This window comes from Corvus kubaryi, unplaced genomic scaffold, assembly GCF_017639235.1.
Source record: "Corvus kubaryi isolate FWS band 111438036 unplaced genomic scaffold, C.kubaryi_AGA036_p1.0 split1-37355, whole genome shotgun sequence".
Lineage (NCBI taxonomy): Eukaryota > Metazoa > Chordata > Aves > Passeriformes > Corvidae > Corvus > Corvus kubaryi.
The window spans coordinates 4405071-4422415 of NW_024582078.1; the positions used below are offsets into that span (position 1 = coordinate 4405071).

The 17345-nt window shown below is 58.3% G+C and overlaps 2 protein-coding genes across 5 annotated transcripts; one reads left to right on the forward strand and one right to left on the reverse strand.

Moving 5' to 3' along the window:
• Positions 1-109: 109 nt before the first annotated feature.
• On the forward strand, positions 110-7205 carry MOV10 (Mov10 RISC complex RNA helicase). Of its 2 annotated transcripts, none has more exons than XM_042013545.1 (22): positions 110-724; positions 1450-1543; positions 1639-1772; positions 1855-2093; positions 2183-2423; positions 2611-2733; positions 2815-2968; positions 3048-3202; positions 3323-3499; positions 3591-3738; positions 3829-3990; positions 4085-4188; positions 4420-4517; positions 4609-4728; positions 4818-4920; positions 5122-5245; positions 5326-5517; positions 5658-5732; positions 5845-5970; positions 6154-6242; positions 6379-6500; positions 6663-7205. In XM_042013545.1, exons 1-21 carry the CDS (start codon positions 591-593, stop codon positions 6491-6493), a joined length of 2907 nt encoding a protein of 968 aa, XP_041869479.1. In that variant the 5' UTR covers positions 110-590; the 3' UTR covers positions 6494-6500; positions 6663-7205. The 2 variants fall into 2 exon arrangements, with proteins under 2 accessions (XP_041869479.1, XP_041869478.1); XM_042013544.1 differs by having other exon boundaries at positions 111-724; positions 6722-7205.
• Positions 7206-7569: 364 nt separating this feature from the next.
• Positions 7570-16810, reverse strand: RHOC (ras homolog family member C). 3 transcript variants are annotated; one of them, XM_042013558.1, is made up of 6 exons: positions 16715-16795; positions 15329-15401; positions 9299-9456; positions 8929-9049; positions 8505-8635; positions 7570-8366 (listed from the first exon to the last, which is right to left on the reverse strand). In XM_042013558.1, exons 2-6 carry the CDS (start codon positions 15333-15335, stop codon positions 8193-8195), a joined length of 591 nt encoding a protein of 196 aa, XP_041869492.1. In that variant the 5' UTR covers positions 15336-15401; positions 16715-16795; the 3' UTR covers positions 7570-8192. The 3 variants fall into 3 exon arrangements, with proteins under 3 accessions (XP_041869492.1, XP_041869490.1, XP_041869491.1); XM_042013556.1 differs by lacking the exon at positions 15329-15401 and having other exon boundaries at positions 16715-16810; XM_042013557.1 differs by lacking the exons at positions 15329-15401; positions 16715-16795 and adding an exon at positions 15135-15311.
• Between the last annotated feature and the right edge of the window lie 535 nt (positions 16811-17345).

Consider the following 17345-nt stretch of genomic DNA (forward strand, 5'->3'; position numbering starts at 1 on the left):
GGCTTCTTTGGAGGATTTGCACAGAGCTGTGATTCAAGGACAGTTTGTTAAGAGGGTCCCCTCCCTGCGGCAGCACCCAGGGGAGATGAAAAGTTGTGTGGGCCTCAGGTGCTGTGGGCTGCGGCCCTGGACCCATCCAGGAAATCGCTGCAGCAATTCCAAGAATGTGAAGCTGAAGCAGGGCCCAAGATAAGGCTCTGCACCCAACACAGCTTTTATCTCCCTCAAGGCTAGTCTTCTGCTCCTTGGTTACACTGAAAGTAGCTCCCCGCCAATGTTCCAGCCTTTAGAGCGTTTCTATCTCTTTGTCCTTCTCCAAATCTTTAGCTAATCATCCTTTAGACTGACTCGTTCCCTGCACGCCTCCTGGCCCTTCTCCCACCCAGCCTTCTCTACAGCAGGCTCCGCTGTTCCTGTCCCAGCCCCTCCAGCCCCCCGTGCCAGGCGGGCGGGCCCGCGGCCGCTCGGCCCCTTTCGCTTTCGTTTCTTCCTGCGCTCCCAGGTCCGGGTCAGCCCAGCCCAGCCCGGCTTAACCTCGCACACCTCGACGCGGCACATCTCGGCTCGGCTCGGCTCGGCTCGGCTCAACCATGCCGCGGTTCAGCGTGGCGGAGGCCAGTCTGTGGGGGGATCGGTTCGTGCAGTTCCTGCGGGAGACGGGCCGGGAGCAGGCGAGCCTGCGGGAAACGCTGCGGACCATCTACAACCAGGAGTTCCGGCCCAGGTGAGAGCCCTCGGGCAGACCCGGGCAGCATCAGCCGGGACGGACTCCTGGCCAGCATCGCCCATTCTCCCGGACCAGCATCTCCCAATCCCCGGGCCAGCGTCCCCAGTGCCTGGCCAGCATCACTGGGGTCTCCAAGCTCCTCTGTCTAACCAAAGCCCTGCTGGGATGATCCCCAGCTCCATGGGCCCCCATCAGCTGCCTGGGGATGGCCTTGGACACCCACTGCCCACCACACTCCCCCACCTCACCCTGCTGACACCGATCACACTGGCCCTTGTGCAATATTACCACTGTTAATCATTGGCACAGCCAGGGCTCAGTGCACTGGTGGGACTGGGAGGAGGTACCTGGGGAGTCATCACTGCTGGGGCCATTATCTGTGCCAGCTCAGCTCCTGAGTACTAGCATGGACAGGCTCTGCATGGCTGTCAGGGACAGGCAATGATGCAGTGAGACAGCTGGAATGGCTGTGGCATAGCTGGAACAACAATGGCACAGCACGGAATTGCTGGAGCAGCCAGCAGGGATGTAAGATTTGCACAGGCCAATGGGAAGGCAAAGTCCTTCGTCCTCTCCTGGAGCAGAGGGGACCCACTGAGAACTCCCTCACCCCAGCCTCAGTGTCCTGCTTCATCTTCCCACTTGCCTCACCTCAGCTGCCTGTGCCCATGGCAGCCGAGCCACACTCTGTCCCATACAAACCCTCTCCCTTGTCTCCTCAGGACTGACACAAAGACACCCAGGTTTTCCTGCATCTTGTATGCGCTAAAGACAACCCAGCAGGTGCAGGTGCGTGGAGAGGTGGTGAAATTCAAGGTGAGTTCATGCAGTGGCAGTGCCCACCAGTACTGGCTCCTCAGGAGCCCCCAGCAGGATCCCAGGGCCACGCTAATTCTGGCTGCTCCTTGCAGGTGAAGAGGCGTGTGGTGGTGGCAGACCAGTACCGGAGACCCAGAACGAATGCACAGACGTCCATGTCCACATCTGCCTCAGGACAGCAGCTCAGCTTCACTCCACAAATGCCCCAGATCTATGCCAAGCAGTGGTATGACTGGCAGCACCCTGCCTTGGCATGGCCTCTGGATCCCCCGCCCCAGCAGGGAAAGCCTGACCCTCCCTCCCCACAGGGCTGAGCTCATTCGTGGGAAGCACGGCATAGAGATCGTCTCAGACTATGACCAGGGCAATGGGAACATCCGCTTCCCAGTGGTGCCAGGTGAGCCCCAGACAGTCACTGTCCTGGTGCAGAACTGTGGGGCGGAGGTGGTGACACTGCAGCGGTTCCAGCCACGCCAGCAGTCACAGGAGCTCTCCTTCACTGATGAGCAAGGGGCAATGCAGGGCCAGTCCCTGCTGTTACACCCAGGTAGGGTCCCATTGTCCCATCCCATCCCTGCCCTGTGCCCTGCCCTGCAGAGAGGACACAGGACTCGATCTCGCCTCTTCACCCCGCAGGTGGTATGTACCCCATCCAGGTGCGGTGCCTCACCACCTGCAATGGGCACTTCAGTGCTGTGTTGTTCTTTGAGTTCACCAAGGAGCCAGATGACCCCTTCAGCATCTCACGCTATGTTGCTGCCATTGCCGAGAGCCAGCTGGCCAAGGACCTGGGGCCCTCGGCACCTTTCCAGCCTTACGAGGCCAGCCTCCAGCGCCTTGTCACAGTCGTCACCGAGGATGGCATCCCCCCTGCCAGGTATGTGCTGAAGTCACCTGCTGCCATCCTGAGCAGAAGGGCCCAGCCTGTTCTCCAGCCAGGACGAGGTTCAGCTCCTTGGCTGTCTGACACCACAGGACAGTGCTTCAACCCTGTGCGATGGCTGGTGACAGTGGGGTTGGGGACATAATGCAGTCCCTGCAGCACTGCTGTGCCCTCCACCCAGCTCCCTGAAAAATGAACTGGAGAGGGAAGTCCCTCTGGGCACCTACCAGTACCCAAAGAGCCTCAAGGACACAATCCTGCTCGGACCCAACACTCGTGCCAGCTCCAGCTGGGCTGCCATGTGGTGAGTGCCAAGGGCAATGCTGAGGTGTCCCCTGAGGGCCAAGCTGTCCCTGGGACACAATGACATTGCTGCTGCCCTCAGCTCGCTGCTGGAAGCACCTCTGCAGGCTGAGAACTACCACCAGAAATTCCAGCTGCTGCTGCATCTGGAGGAGATCCAGATGGAGGTGGACATCCGGCGCTACGACATGCAGGATGTGACCATGGTGCAGGACAGGGCGCTGCTGGTTCTCGATGTGCGTAGGGGGCTGAGGGGTGCTGGCATAACACTGGCACTCCCAGAGTGCCTGGCAGCACACTGACCCTCTGGCACAGGTGCCTGGCGTGGCCGAGAACCGCCCGTCCCTGCTGAGAGGGGACCACCTCTTTGCCCACCTGAGCAGCGAGCGGGACCACTCTCCGCTCATCCGGTACAAGGGCTATGTGCACAGCGTGGAACTGGAGAAGGTCAGGCTGGGCTTCTCCTCCAAGTGAGTGATGTCTGCTCCCAGCAGCCTTTCTCAGAGATACCGAAGGCCGGGAGCAGGTTGGAATGGGACAGGAGGGCATGGGAGAGTGCTCCGTGCCCTGCTCATACCACTCCTTCCCAGGCTGCAGAAGATGTTTGTGAACAACTTGAAGTTTGATGTGACCTTCACCTTCAGCCGGCTGCCACTGCAGGTCCAGCATCGGGCTGCAGTCCTGGCCATGCGCCGTGGCTTGTCCAGCCTCCTCTTCCCCTCTGCCTCCTGCCACAAGTCCCTGTTCCCAGGCCCCTTCCAGCCCCGGTGAGTCCCCAGTTCTGCAGGGTGGGAGGGCCCGAGGGATGCAGGGGATGGAGGCAATGGGGCTCCGGCAGCGCAGCCTCTGCTCCCACAGGTGGTTTAACCGCAAGCTGGAGACCAACGAGGAGCAGTGCAGAGCTGTGACCCACATCGTGACGGGGATGTCCCGGCCAGCCCCATACCTCATCTTTGGCCCCCCTGGCACTGGCAAAACGGTCACTATGGTGGAGGCCATCAAGCAGGTGAGTGGCTGGTGCCCAAATCCAGCCCTGAGCATTGCTGCCCACTTTCACCCATGGGGCTCAATGCTGTCACCTCCTCCTCCTACCCAGGTGTGGACATGCTTCAAGGATGCCCGTATCTTGGCCTGTGCCCCCTCCAACAGTGCCACAGACCTGCTGTGCCAGTGCCTCATCAAGGACATTGCCCCTCAGAACATCTACAGGCTCATCGCCAGCTCCAGGAACCACAGGGAAGTGCCCGCTGATATCATGGTAAGTCCTTGCTCCTCCAACCTGAAATCCTGACAGCACACCTGGGCTGGCATCCCCTGGGATAGTGGGACCTCACCCAATGCCCACGCTCCAGCCCTGCTGCAACTGGGATGATGAGCAGAGCAGCTACGTGTACCCAAGCAAGGAGCACCTGAGGCAGTACCGGATCATCATCACCACACTGGTGACAGCAGGAAGGTCAGAGGAGCTGGGATTGTCGCCCAGCACCCGTGGCAAGTGGACCCAGGGCTGCCTTGCAGCCAGGCTGTGAAGGCAGTCCCTCTGGGATTCAGTGGGGAGGGGTTGGAGGAGGGCAGGCAGCAGGAGGGGAATCCCTCCTCTGTGGAAGGATGAGGATGAAGAGTAGGAGAGGAAGGATGGCCAGGTGGGGCAGGATGCTGAGACAGCCTCATTCCACCTCTCCTCCAGGCTGGTGTCAGCCAACTTCCCCCCTGGGTTTTTCTCCCATGTCTTCATTGACGAGTGCGGCCATGCGGTAGAGCCAGAGAGCGTGGTCGCCATCGCGGGTGAGTGGTGCCCGGCTGCTGTCTCAAGGACCAGCATCTCTGCATGGCCTGGAGTCCCTCCCATTCTCCACTGAGATCTTCCTGTTCCCAGGGCTCCTGGCTCCCATGGACCAGGAGACCAACCCCAATGGGGGGCAGCTGGTGCTGGCAGGAGACCCCAAGCAGCTGGGCCCTGTCCTGACCTCACCACTGGCCATCCAGCATGGTTTGGGTGAGTAGGGAGAGGGGTTGGGAGTGCTGCAGGCACCCCACAGGGGCTGAGTGGCCTTGCGGGGAGCCACAGGCTGTCACTGGGCACAGGCACCTCATTGCTGGAGAGGCTGATGCTGCACAACCCCCTGTACAAGAAGTCGAGCGGAGGATACGACCCACAGTTCATCACCAAACTGCTCTGGAACTACAGGTGGGGACAGGGATGGTGCAGGAAGGGATTGAGCCAGTCAAGATTGGTGAATGTGGCTCTCCAGGATTTGTCCCCCAGAGCCTCGTAGTGGCCCGGCTGGTGTGGGAGATGGGAGTGCCCCTGCTGTCCTGGTTGCACAGTGTCTGAGAGGGTTCTGGACCCACAGGGCACCCACCCCAGGCACTGTCCTGCCTCTGCCAGGTCCCACGAGGCCATTCTGAGGATCCCCAACGAACTCTTCTATGACAACGAGCTGAAGGTGTGCAAGAGCAACGGGCTTGACATCCAGAATCTGTATTGTACCTGGGAGGAGCTTCCCAAAAAGGTGAGGGGCGCAGCAGGGACTGGCCCAGGGGATATCCCTAAGGCACAAGAAGAGCAGAGCCAAATGTTCTCCATCCCCAGGGCTTCCCCATCATCTTCCATGGGGTTTGTGGGGAAGACCAGAGAGAAGCCAAGAGCCCCTCATTCTTCAACACGGCTGAAATTGAGGTCCTGGTCCACTACCTCAAGAAGCTGCTGCAGAGCCAGGGCAAGGGAAGCTGCCCCACTGTGTCCCCCAAGGAGATCGGCATCATTTCTCCCTACAGGAAGCAGGTGAGGGACACAGCTCTGCAGGCAGGGCATAGGCAGAGACCTCCCCAAGGGACAGGGAACACTGGGACGGACGGGCAGCCCCAGGGCTGGCACAAGGATGGCCCTATGGTGGCTGGATTTTGCCACATGCCTCCGCTCAGGTAGAGAAGATCCGGAAAGCCATCACCTCCCTGGATCCGGATCTGCAGAAGCTGCCGGACATCAGCCAGTTGAAGGTAGGTCCTGAGCATGGAGGGGAGAGGAGCACACCCTGCCACAGGAGGAGGGAGCCCTGCCAGCCCCAGCCCAGGGTTGCTTCTGGCCCCATATCTGCTGTCCCTTCCCCAGGTGGGCTCTGTGGAGGAGTTCCAGGGCCAGGAGCGGCATGTGATCCTCATCTCCACCGTGCGCAGCTGCAGCACATACCTCCAGTTCGACCAGACCTTCAGGCTGGGCTTCCTCAAGAACCCCAAGGTACCACATTGCCCCAGGCAGACCCGTCTTCCTGGGCATCCCCTTCTTCCCTCTGGTTCTCACAGGCAGGTAGAGCTGCTCTGGGTGCTCAGTGCCACACCAGAGCTGCCTGCACCCAGGTGGAGCTGGGAGAGGATGAGAGGTGCTGCAGCCAGGTAAATCCCTCTTGCTTGTCCTCTTCAGAGGCTTAACGTGGCCATCACCAGGGCCAAGGCTCTGTTGATCGTGGTGGGCAATCCGGCTGTGCTCAGCAAGGACCACCACTGGCACAGGTGAGCTGCTCTGGCCCCTGCCACAGACAGTGCTCACCAGGATGTGCCCTTTCCTGCTGCCTGGCCATGCCCGCTGCCATGGAGCAGTGAGGCCGGTGCCCCCTGTGCCCACGCTCCCCTGCCTCTGCACTTGCAGGTTCCTCAGGTACTGCAAGGAAGAGGGCGGCTACACAGGATACCCCTACGAGGATGAGAGCACAGCTGAGGACAGACTCGCTGACGACCTCCACGTGCTGCAGCTCAACGTTTAGTACCCGGGTGAGCAGAGCTGGGCACTGCCAGCGGGGCCCCGACAGCAGCAGGCTGCTGGTCATGCCGTGCCAGCACCCTGGGGCAGCAGCATGGCCAGGGTTACAGCTGGAGCACTGGGAGGCTTCTCCTGCCCCAGTGCAACAGGGCTTACAGTGGGTTTTTGCTTAGGGCTTGCATGTCTCCCTTTCAAAGTCAGGGGCCAGCTCTGCCATGAGGTTTCTCTGCAGGAAACCCACCTGGGAAAGGAGGAGAAGCCCCACGAAGCTGCATCCCCCTCAGCCTGTCCCTGGCCTGCAGCAGCTCCTGCTCCTCCTGTCTCAGTCCCAGGCTGCTCCATGCATCCCTGTGGAGATGGGGCTGAACCCACCGGACCAGAGGGTGTTGCCAGCCTTTGCTGCCAGCCACGAGGCTCACACCAGCATCAGACTGATCACTCTCCATTTTAATCATTTTTTGACATGGCTGTGGCAAAACAATTCTTTGTGACTGGTCTCACCATTCAGTGAAAGGCTTAAGCCTGGAGACTGGCCTCCAAAGAGCATCACTGGGTGCACAGGGGAGCTCAGTGCTGCTGTGATGGGTGACTTGGGCAGCCAGGACCTGGCCTGGGGCAGGCTGGCTCGGTTCTCCACTGGGCAGCTGCCTGGCCTGAGAGCTGGCATGGCTGTGCAGGCACTTTGTTTCCCTGGAATAAATGTTTAGAGAAAAGCAGTGTATTGTTGGGTCCTGGATGGGCCTTGCTACCACAGACAGGGCTTCCAGAGCAGCATCAGGCTCACTGCAGCCCTGTCCCCACCTGCTCCAGAGGCAGCATGGCTCCAGCAGTGACAGCAGTGCCCATCACCCAGGGACTGGGTACAGCTGGGAAGCTCCTGCCTGGCCCTTCCCACATAAGGTGCTTCCTGGCTCTTCAGCAAGCACAGGGTACTGAGCCCTGATCCTCCACCAGCAGCTGAAGCAAGAGGGGCTGGGGGCCAGGCAAGTCCCCACCCTGCAGCACAAGGCCCCGATCCCCAGGCAGGAGCCTGGAGCAGCGAGGGGCACGAAGGAGAGCCAAAAGAACACACAGGCAAAGTTACAATTACTAAAATACTGGTTTGCATTTATTCTCCCAATCACGCAGTTCGGTTGCTGCTGCCAAGTCGGTGACCGAGGCAGACTCGGCGGCAGCGATACCGGCAGAGCTGGGCACACGTCCCGGGAGGAGAGCTCCTGGCAGCAGCTGAGCCCAGCTCTGCTCACAGACAGGCTAAAGCTGCCCAGGCAAGTCTGTAACACTGGTGTGTGCTGCCTGCACGGCCAAGGAGAGCAGGCAGAGCACACCGAGGGCCTGGCACACCCCACACGTGAGCTGTGACCGGCACCTCCTGCTTCTGTGGCACCTGCCCAGAGCTTGGGAAGGAGAGTGAACACCGCAGCAATTCCCATGGGAAAGGCAAAACCAGGGAGCTCGGTACAGAACGGGGTGATGTGGGGAGCAACACAAACACCCGGCCCATGCAGAGCAGCAGGCACTGAAGGCACTGGCCCCTCATGGCCCCGGAATGTCGCACGGACACCCCGCGAGCACGGGCGGCAGCTCTGGTGCAAAGGGTTCAGGGCAGGTAGTGGCACCATGAGGTCCTGCCTGGGCTGTCTGCCAGCACTCCCTCCCCGGCAGGGCAGCCAGGTGCCAGTGCAGGTGCCAGCTGGGGCCGCTCACAGCAGCGGGCAGCCTCTGCGCTTCTTGTTCTTCCGGACCTGCAGGCCAGCGCGGGTGGCCATCTCGAACACCTCCCGCACCCCCTCCTTCGTCTTGGCCGAGCACTCAAGGTAGCCAAAGGCATTGATCCTGTTGGCCATGTCCCTCCCCTCCTCTGGCTTCACCGGCTCCTACAGAGCAATAAAAACAGGGTTTGGAAACATTGCCAGAACACAACAGCAACTGCCCTTGGGGCATCCAGCCCGTCCAGCAGGATCTGGTATGGGCAGAGGCGGGTTGCTGGCTGGGGGACCCAGGGCTGTCCCCACCTGCTTCATCTTGGCCAGCTCCCGCCGCGTGTGCTCATCGTTCCGCAGGTCCTTCTTGTTCCCCACCAGGATGATGGGCACATTGGGGCAGAAGTGCTTCACCTCTGGTGTCCACTTCTCAGGGATGTTCTCTTCAACAAGCACACATGCAATCCTATGAGCTGAGGGGCTGCTGCCCCACAGCCTCCTCACAGAAACCAGCCCCAAGCTTTTCCCGTTGGAGCAGGGAGAACTCTCCCCACAGCATCCTCCTCTCCCATCACCTCCACCCAGTCAGCAAGTTCCCAGCATTTCCCTGAAGTGCACACAAAATCAGGGGATGAAGGGAAAGCTCTGGCATCCTCGAGGGGCAGCATGGGGGCTTCCCAGACCCCAGGGGGTTCAGTAGCAGCACCCAGGTCCCCCCTCAATCCCCGGTCCCTACCAAGGCTATCCGGGCTGTCGATGGAAAAGCACATGAGGATTACGTCTGTGTCCGGGTATGAGAGGGGTCGCAGCCTGTCATAGTCCTCCTGTCCTGCTGTGTCCCACAGGGCCAGCTCCACCTGAGAGAGGACAGGGACATGCCTCAGTGGCTCTGCAGGCCAGGAGTGACAGATTGATCTTCCTCAGGTATAGCTGTGCTCTTCCTCAAACTAGGGCAGGTTCAGGGTGACCCAGAAATGCTGGAGCCATGGGGCTCCTCTGTGCAGGTGCATCCGAGCACACAGACCAATCCTAGCAACAGCACTGGGCGGTGGCACTGCCAGCACGGGACCACGGAGCAAGGGCATGGAAATGGCAATGGCCCTTACCTGCTTCCCATCCACCTCAATGTCAGCAATGTAGTTCTCGAACACAGTGGGCACGTAGACCTCGGGGAACTGGTCTTTGCTGAACACAATCAGCAGACACGTCTTTCCGCAGGCACCATCTCCCACAATCACCAGCTTCTTCCTGATGGCCGCCATCGCTGTGGGGACAGGAGCAGTTGAGCAGGACAGAGCAGCATGGGCAGTTCATGCTCCTGGCCCCCCAAATTCCTGTGCATGACAGCCTGGGAGATACCAGACACAAGCAGCTGGGCACATCCCACTGTGAGTAGCCAGTGACAGGACACATGCTCCCCCAACCTTCTGCCAGACACCCCTCCAGCTCCCGCACACATCAGCTCATGGGCATCACAAGAACTGGCCTGACTAGAACCATTTATACCCAGCACTGCTGCTGTGGCTGGGAGAACCGTCCCAGACGTGGTCAGCGCTGGTGGCTGCACGCAGGGACCTTATGCGAGGCGATAAACCACTCTGCCTTCCCCAGACATCCAACCCTCCCTTGGCTTTGCTGAGTCACCACCCAGGTAACTGGGATTTTAGACAACCTCGGAGTTCCACACACATGCTGGGTTTATTTTAAATTATAAATTCTTCAGGGCAGAAACTGTGCTCCAAGTTTCACCCCGGCACGCTCACCAGCCCCCAAATAATCTGATCAGCAGCTGGAACACACTAAGCCAAGCTCTTGGAGGTCTGGACAAACAGGACCTGTGTGCCTGGCACCTGGCACCGGGCTGGCCCCATCCCAGCCCATCTGACAAAGGAGCCTTTGCCATGGAACCAAGAGAGCCGACGCTGGCCCTGGTGGTGGGAGAAGCTGCCAGGCATCACTCAGCAAACAGAGCTGAAACCCCATGACAAAGCAGGCGACTTTCTGCCCCAAGGAAAAAGGATGCAGTTCTGCAAGGAAAACTATGCCTTTGCATCCCTCCGTTTCAAAAGAGGTTTACAGCCGAGCCTGGGAACCAGCCAGAACAATGCCACAAAACGCCTGGCACAGCATCTGAATGAGACATGAGAAAATCAGCCCTAGTGGGATCACATCCCATCCCAACCTTGTGACCAAAATCTTTTTTCCATCTCCAGATTCCCAGTCCAGAGCCTGACCCACTCCTTACATGCCTTCAGCACATCACCAGCTCCCTGTCCCTGCAGAGATCCTGGCAGGGATGATGGCAGGCTGACATGTCAGGGTTTAATCCCTGAAAATTCACACTGCTCTGGGGGAAATTACAGGTGACCAGGAAACCTCTCCTGAAGGCAGGGATGTTTCATGCTTCCCCCCTCAGGCCTGTCCCTCTCCAAACCCTCTGCCCAGGCAGGAGGATGGGAAGGAGCCATTCATGCTAGGAGCCTGGGGAAGGTTCACAGGAAATAACCCTGTGGGAAGGACACACACACATCAATGCTGACGCATTGAGTGCAAGCTGTGGGAGTGGATCATGCTGAGATCACTCCAGGATCACTGGGATCACCCTGGGAAGGCCAGAATATCACAAGCCTGGCCTTTAACCAGGGCACTGATACCAAGCCTTAACAAAGGCATCTGTCCCTGCCCTGGCGATCCCACCCTCACCCTGTGCCAACAGAAAAGGGAGGAGAAGGGTAAAACAGGAGTCCGGCTGCATCATAATTAGCTGCAAGTGGAGGATTAAGAAATGAGCCTGAATGGCTGACTGGCATTCCAAAGGCGGGCTGCAGAGCTACTTGTCTCATCGACATGCCTGGCAGGTCACCCCACACAAACCCTGGGGAACCACCCCAGCTTCACAATTCAAACTGCCCAATGGTTTGGGCAAAAGAGAGAGAGTTTTCACCCATCCCCAGACCAGACCCTGCTGTAGCCATGGATCTTTGTAGATTCCTAGCATTTTGGCTCACAAGCTGAGGCAGGAATGGTTCATGGCTACCGAGTGCTCTGGAGCTGTCAATAAAAATAGAAAGCTGGCACTTGTAAGGTGAGAAGAGTGAGAATCAACGGCTGCATCCGGGAGGATGTGACATTCCTCAGCTGGGAGCCTTGGTGTCAGGCACACATCCCAGTGGAGCAGCATGTCTACAGGAAGGTGAGCACATTTGTGCAACACTGAAGTTGGAGAAAAAAAGAAAAAAGGTGCTCCAAAGGGTCCCTTTTAGGGACCGGGGAAACTTTTTAGCTCCTGTCCCTATTCCTCATGCCCTGCTGCTCCTCCCAGCTGGGCCAGGCACACCCAAAGTTCCACACAGGGGCAGCTGGCCAGGAGCTCACCCAAGGAGACAGAGTTTGTGTCATGGAGGCAGATACAAGGGCTGGAAGAATCTGCTGGCTCCTGCCCACTTGAGGAAAGAAAGCTCTCGAGGACAGCACATCCCTGACACAGAAATGCATCACCCTTGGAATCACAGGATCACTAAAGCTGGAAAAGATCTCCAAGATGCACAAGTCCAATCCTTGTTGCAAACCATCCTTCTTGTCTGATCAACGGCTCATCCTCTCTCCAGCAGCATGTCCACAGCACAGAAAAAGGAGAACTCAGGGAGAAAAAAGCCGGTTTACTTGGACACAGAGCTTCTTTGCCCACAGCAAAACATGATATACCACTTTGTGGCTCCGTATCTCCAAGAGGAAAGGCAGTTTGGACCGTGCCAAATCTAACTCACACCACCACGCAGACGACAACATCTGCAGCGTAAGGAGCAGCAGATGCCCAAGGACACAAACACCCGCTCCCAGACAGACACCAGGATCTCCCTGTGCCCAGTCTGCAGACACTGGATTGAAACCAAAACCAACCAGAGTGGCACTGCTCCTGCCCAAATGCTGCCTTGCCCATACACTGCCCCACAAGGGGCATGGCAGACGCCCCAAACTGAGCACAGTCACCGCACCCAGAGCTCCTTCCCACGGCCTCCAACATCCTCCCTGACCCGGGACGGCTCTGGGCCCCAGCAGCTCCCAAGCCCGGCGTGATGCCGAGTGGTGACTCAGAGGGCAGAGGCACTGTCCCCACCCAAAATCTCAGCACAATTCATTCCATTACTCAGGAGAGCCATCCAGAAATAGCCCATTACTAATCCAGAGCTGGTGTGCAAAGGTGAGCAGGGCAAGAAGGCTGGAAGAGCTGTGAGCCTCAGGGGTCGGCTGGGTGCCCCCATCCATGCCCTGGACCCAGCGGCTGGCACAGCATCAATAGCAGATGCCAGCAGCTCTCCGTTCCAGCAGTGGTGAGCTTCTTTGCCAGGGGATGCTCTGTTGCTCAGCAGGATAAGGCCAGTCTGTGGGATGAGGAGTCTGATGCAAAGGTCTTTGCACTGTTGCCAGATTATGAGCAGATAAAAAGAGTGGAAAACATGAAGACCATTTCATGAAGACAAACAGGGCAATCCCAAGTACAAATGCAGAAGAATGACCTGAAAGCAGTCCTGAGGAGAAGGACTTGGGGGTGCCGGTGGATGAGAAGCTCAACACGACACAGCAGTGTCCACTGGCAGCCCAGAAATGCCCCCATGTGCTGGGCTGATCCCACAGCATGAGCAGCACAGGAGGGGGGAATTCTGCCCCTCTTCCCCGCTCAGATGAGACCCCACCTGCAGAGCTGCCTCCAGCCCTGGGGCCCAACACAGGGAGAACAGAGCCACTGGAGCGAGGCCATGGAGCTGGAGCCCCTCTGCTCTAGAGCCAGCCTGGGAGAGCTGGGGGTGTTCAGCCTGGAGAAGAGAAGGCTCTGTGGAGACCTTAGAGCCCCTTCCAGAAGAAATTGTTCCCTGAGAGGATGGTGAGGCCCTGGCACAAGCTGCCTAGAGAAGCTGTGACTGCCCCATCTCTGGAAGTGCTCAAGGCCAGGCTGGACACAGCCTGGAGCAGCCTGGGACAGTGGAAGAGGCTCCTGCCCAGAGCAGGGGGTGGAACAAGATCAGCTTTAAGGTCCCTTCCAACCCAAACCATTTTGGGATTCTATGATAATCTGAGGACAGCTTTACTACAACTGCCATCAGGCCAAATGATTAAAAGCACACAGTCATCAACAACAGACATGGAAACTGAGATCTTAAACTCTGCCAAGTGCCAACCACCCCAAATTGCAGCCAAGGCTGTCCAGCCCACACTGGCAATCCAAACTGGCAGCTCTCGGGTGTGAGCAGCACTCACGTGATCCCACTGGAGATGCCTCCTGCTCATCCATGGAGATAAAAAAAGGGAGCAGCAACCGTGTGCCAGCATTTCCCACTGCCAAACCCCACAGGGCTCCCATGCCCATCCCTGCACCTGCTGCTGCGGGCACACTGGGCCCACACAGAGATGACTGTGGGTTTAGTCTGTGCCACCACTGCCAGCACCAGCTGAGTCCTGAGCAGGCATCTCCTTCAGCTCCCCAAAAAGCTGCAACATGACCCCAAATTGCTCTGTTCTACTTTCCAAGCAACTATTCTAAAGCCATCACCATAAAATCAGCCAGGCTCCAGGGCAGCCCTTAGTGGTCTCTCCCAGCTTTGTGCCTCAAAATGTTCCTGCTGAGCAGGATATGGGGAACTCCTCTGGCAGCAGGATGTGTCCATCATCCAGTGTCTGCTATGGAGACTCAGGAATTGCAGAGAAAGATGTTAACGCTTTGAAGGACTCCAACCAGGGACAGAAATGTTTCAATGAACCTCCTTGGCCAGACTCAAGTTCCTAGAGGTAACAGACGGGTTTTGTTCTAAAGCAGAAATTCCCAAGTGCTGCTGACGGCCCCACCCCAGTCAGACCGGTCACACCAGGGATCACAGCCCTGGCCAGAGGCACAGCTCTGAAGTCTGGCCAGGGCTGGGGGGGAAAGAGTTGTGCTGGGAGCAGCCCCTTGGCAGGGACACCCCCCACACGGATACCCCCAGTGCTGTGGGGCAGTTCCACTACAGAAACGGTTTGTGCAGTTTGGACTCACTAGTACAATGATAATGTAAGTAGACTTCCAAATTAAAACCCCACAGGAATGCCCACTGTGGGGAATTTCATTTGCTGAGACACCTAAACCATGGCCAAGGTAATACAGGACAAGTGTCTTGGCCACTGTTGCAAGTACCAGAGGGACTCTTACTACAGAATCATAGAATCATTAAGGTTGAAAGGTAGAAAAAAATTCCAAAAAGGGCTGGAAGTAAACAGCGATGCTAAGGGGAAATGCAATGGGCAGGGCAGAGCTTGAGCTCCTGGGCAGATTGCAGCTCGAGACCATCCAAGTGGCACTGGCTTTGGCAAAGCAGCACCTGCAATTTCATGCTCATCCAGCCCCTGGGCTGGCTGAGCTGTGCAGTTTGTGCAGCACAGAGCAGTCCCCAGCCCTTGCCCAGGCCAACAGCCATCGCTGCCACCCAGGGCTGACCCACACCAGCACCACCAGCACCCGCTGCTCCAAGCCTCCTGGCTCGCCTGCCATCCCGCCTGCCTCTGCTGCCGAAACTACCCGGTGCCAAGGAAAATGTCTGTATTTACCACTGACAGAGCTGCCTGAAACCTTCCTCAGACCTCCAGACCTGCCATATCCAAACAACAAGTGATCATCAAAACAGGAGCTGAACCAGTGCTCAAGTTTAGACCCTACCCTTTTTTTTTTTTGAGATATTCCTTGGGCACAACTAGGCAGGCTGGGCTTAACATACACTCCAGCAGCAAAGGGCAATTGTCCAGACCCAGACCCGGATCAGAGTGTCCAGGCTGGCTCATTTTCATTGCTAAATCCCACAAAAAACATCCACAAGCAAAACAGAGAAAGGAACTTGGAACAGAAGAGTTTGAAAGCCTAAACAAAGCTCAAACCACAAGCGTTTGAGCTTTGTGGGAAAAGCTGCCTGCCCTTACCTCCTTTTCCAAAGGACATCATGCCATGTTCTTATTTTACCGCCTGCAGTAGTGACAGCCTTCCCAGCCTCATGGTAGAGCAAGTGTCTTGCTGAAAGCTCCAAATAACATGCCACAGTCTCAGCAGATGCCTGTACTTGTGCAACGCCTGACTGCCCCAGCACCAATCAATATTTGCTAATACAATTCCTTACTTTTCATGTCAATACGCCTCTCCAGTGCAAACGGCAAGTTGGGAGGTGAGCCTGGTTAAACGCTCCTGATAACCTGTTGGAAGACAGTGACTTGGCTTATTTTCCACTTATATGTTTCCCTGGAGAAGCTGTAGCTGTCAGGAACATGGATTCAAGTGAAAGTCCACAAAATCCCATGCAGTCTCTACCTGAGCTGAGGAGGAGGAGCTGGACTTAAACCGAAACTGTTTGGACACAAAAAGCACTTGGCAAAATAGAAACAAAATCCAACTGGTCTCCATGACACACAGCCAGACAAACCGCTACCTCCAGTCTCCAGTTTCCCGACTGGAACACTTTCCCAGGGATGATAGCTTGGGGGGCTCAGCCAGGGCCCTGCTCCCAGCCCACCCCATGCAGATGCAACCCACGGATCACACCCCCGTTCTCAGGGGGGTGTTGAGAGGCTGGGGCTGGGTTTAGGGGGGTTGGCGGCCACTGGGAGACTTGGCTGCCAGACTGCTAGTGCTGGAAAAGGCCACGCAGTCATGCTTTTGGAATGCTCCCCTGCTCCTAAGACATTACACAATTATTTCCCCTCCACGCAAGCCCCCCTAACATAAATGTTTAAGAATGAGCTCAGCAGTAAGCAAAGGAAACTTTTTTCCTTTTTCTGAAGAAAACACAGAGTGGCCACTCCATGAGCATGGCTGTGCATGAGGACATTGCTGGGGTGCAGGCTGTGGGGAGGGATGTGGGATGGGGCAGCAGCCCCCAGGCTTTCATCCCAGGTCAGGCACTGCCTGGGAGACAACCGCAAGTTGGGATCCATAGCCTAAGGCCACCCTCAAGGGATGACAACCTGCAGTAACTGAGGTGCAGCTGACCCATCCCTCACCACACTCAGGGACCCCCACCCCATCCCAGGCGCACCCACCCCACCCTGTTCTGCTGCGCCCCACTCAGCTCAGCTGGGCCACCCACCCTATGCCCCATTCCCCCAGCAGTGCCCGGACCCCAGCCCTGCACTGACCCCAGACCCCAGTAATCCCAGACCCCACCTTTGAGCCTACACCTTACCAGAACTGCTAACCCCACATCCCACTAGTAACCCCAGATCTCAATCCCTCCAAACCCTACCAGTAAAACCTGATCCCAGTTCTTCCAAGCACCACCAGTAGCCACAAAGCTGTTTCCCCAGACTCCACGAGTAACTTAGACCCCATCACAACCAGTAATCCAGACCTCAGTTCCCCCAGATCCCAGCTCTGACCCCACTCCTTACCAATACCCCCCACCCCACCAGTATCCCCACTCCCCAGCTGCTGCCCCCCTCCGGCACAGACCCCAGTCCCCCGCAGCCCCAACAGTGCCCCCCGCCCCGCTCGGCTCCCCCAGACCCCGCACCTCTCTCCGCCGCTGCCCCGTCCCACTCCCGATCCCGTCTCCAGCTCCGGCCCCGCCGCGGCTCCGGCACCGCCCCGTCCGGGGCCGCCTGCCGAGGGCGGAGCGGGAACGGGGGGCCGTGCCGAGCCGAGCGGGGCCGTGCCGAGCCGTGATGGGCTGTGCCGTGCCGAGCCGTGATGGGCTGTGCCGTGCCGAGCGGGGCCGTGCCGAGCCGTGATGGGCCGTGCCGAGCCGTGATGGGCCGTGCCGAGCCGTGATGGGCTGTGCCGTGCCGAGCGGGGCCGTGCCGAGCCGTGCCCATTCCAGCGCTGCCCCCGCCCGGCTCCGGGAGCGCCGGGACCCGCCGGTGTTTCCCCGCGGGGCCCTTGGGCGCCCCGAGGGTGTTCTGCCCGTTCAGGTTCCCGAGGCCAAGTGGGGAGGGGCTGAGCTGCTGCCCTCAAACGCCCCTGTGCCAGGTAGGACCAGCATCAGAGAGCGCTTCCCACTGTGACACGCACGGAGGTGGCTGAGGGACGTGCCTTGTCCCCAGGGTCTCAGTCCCCTCCACAGGGGCCCTGGCAGAGCGGTCTGTGACGTGTTGTGCCCTGTATTAAGGTGACCCCAGTGCCACTGGTGGGGGCTCCGGCTCCCC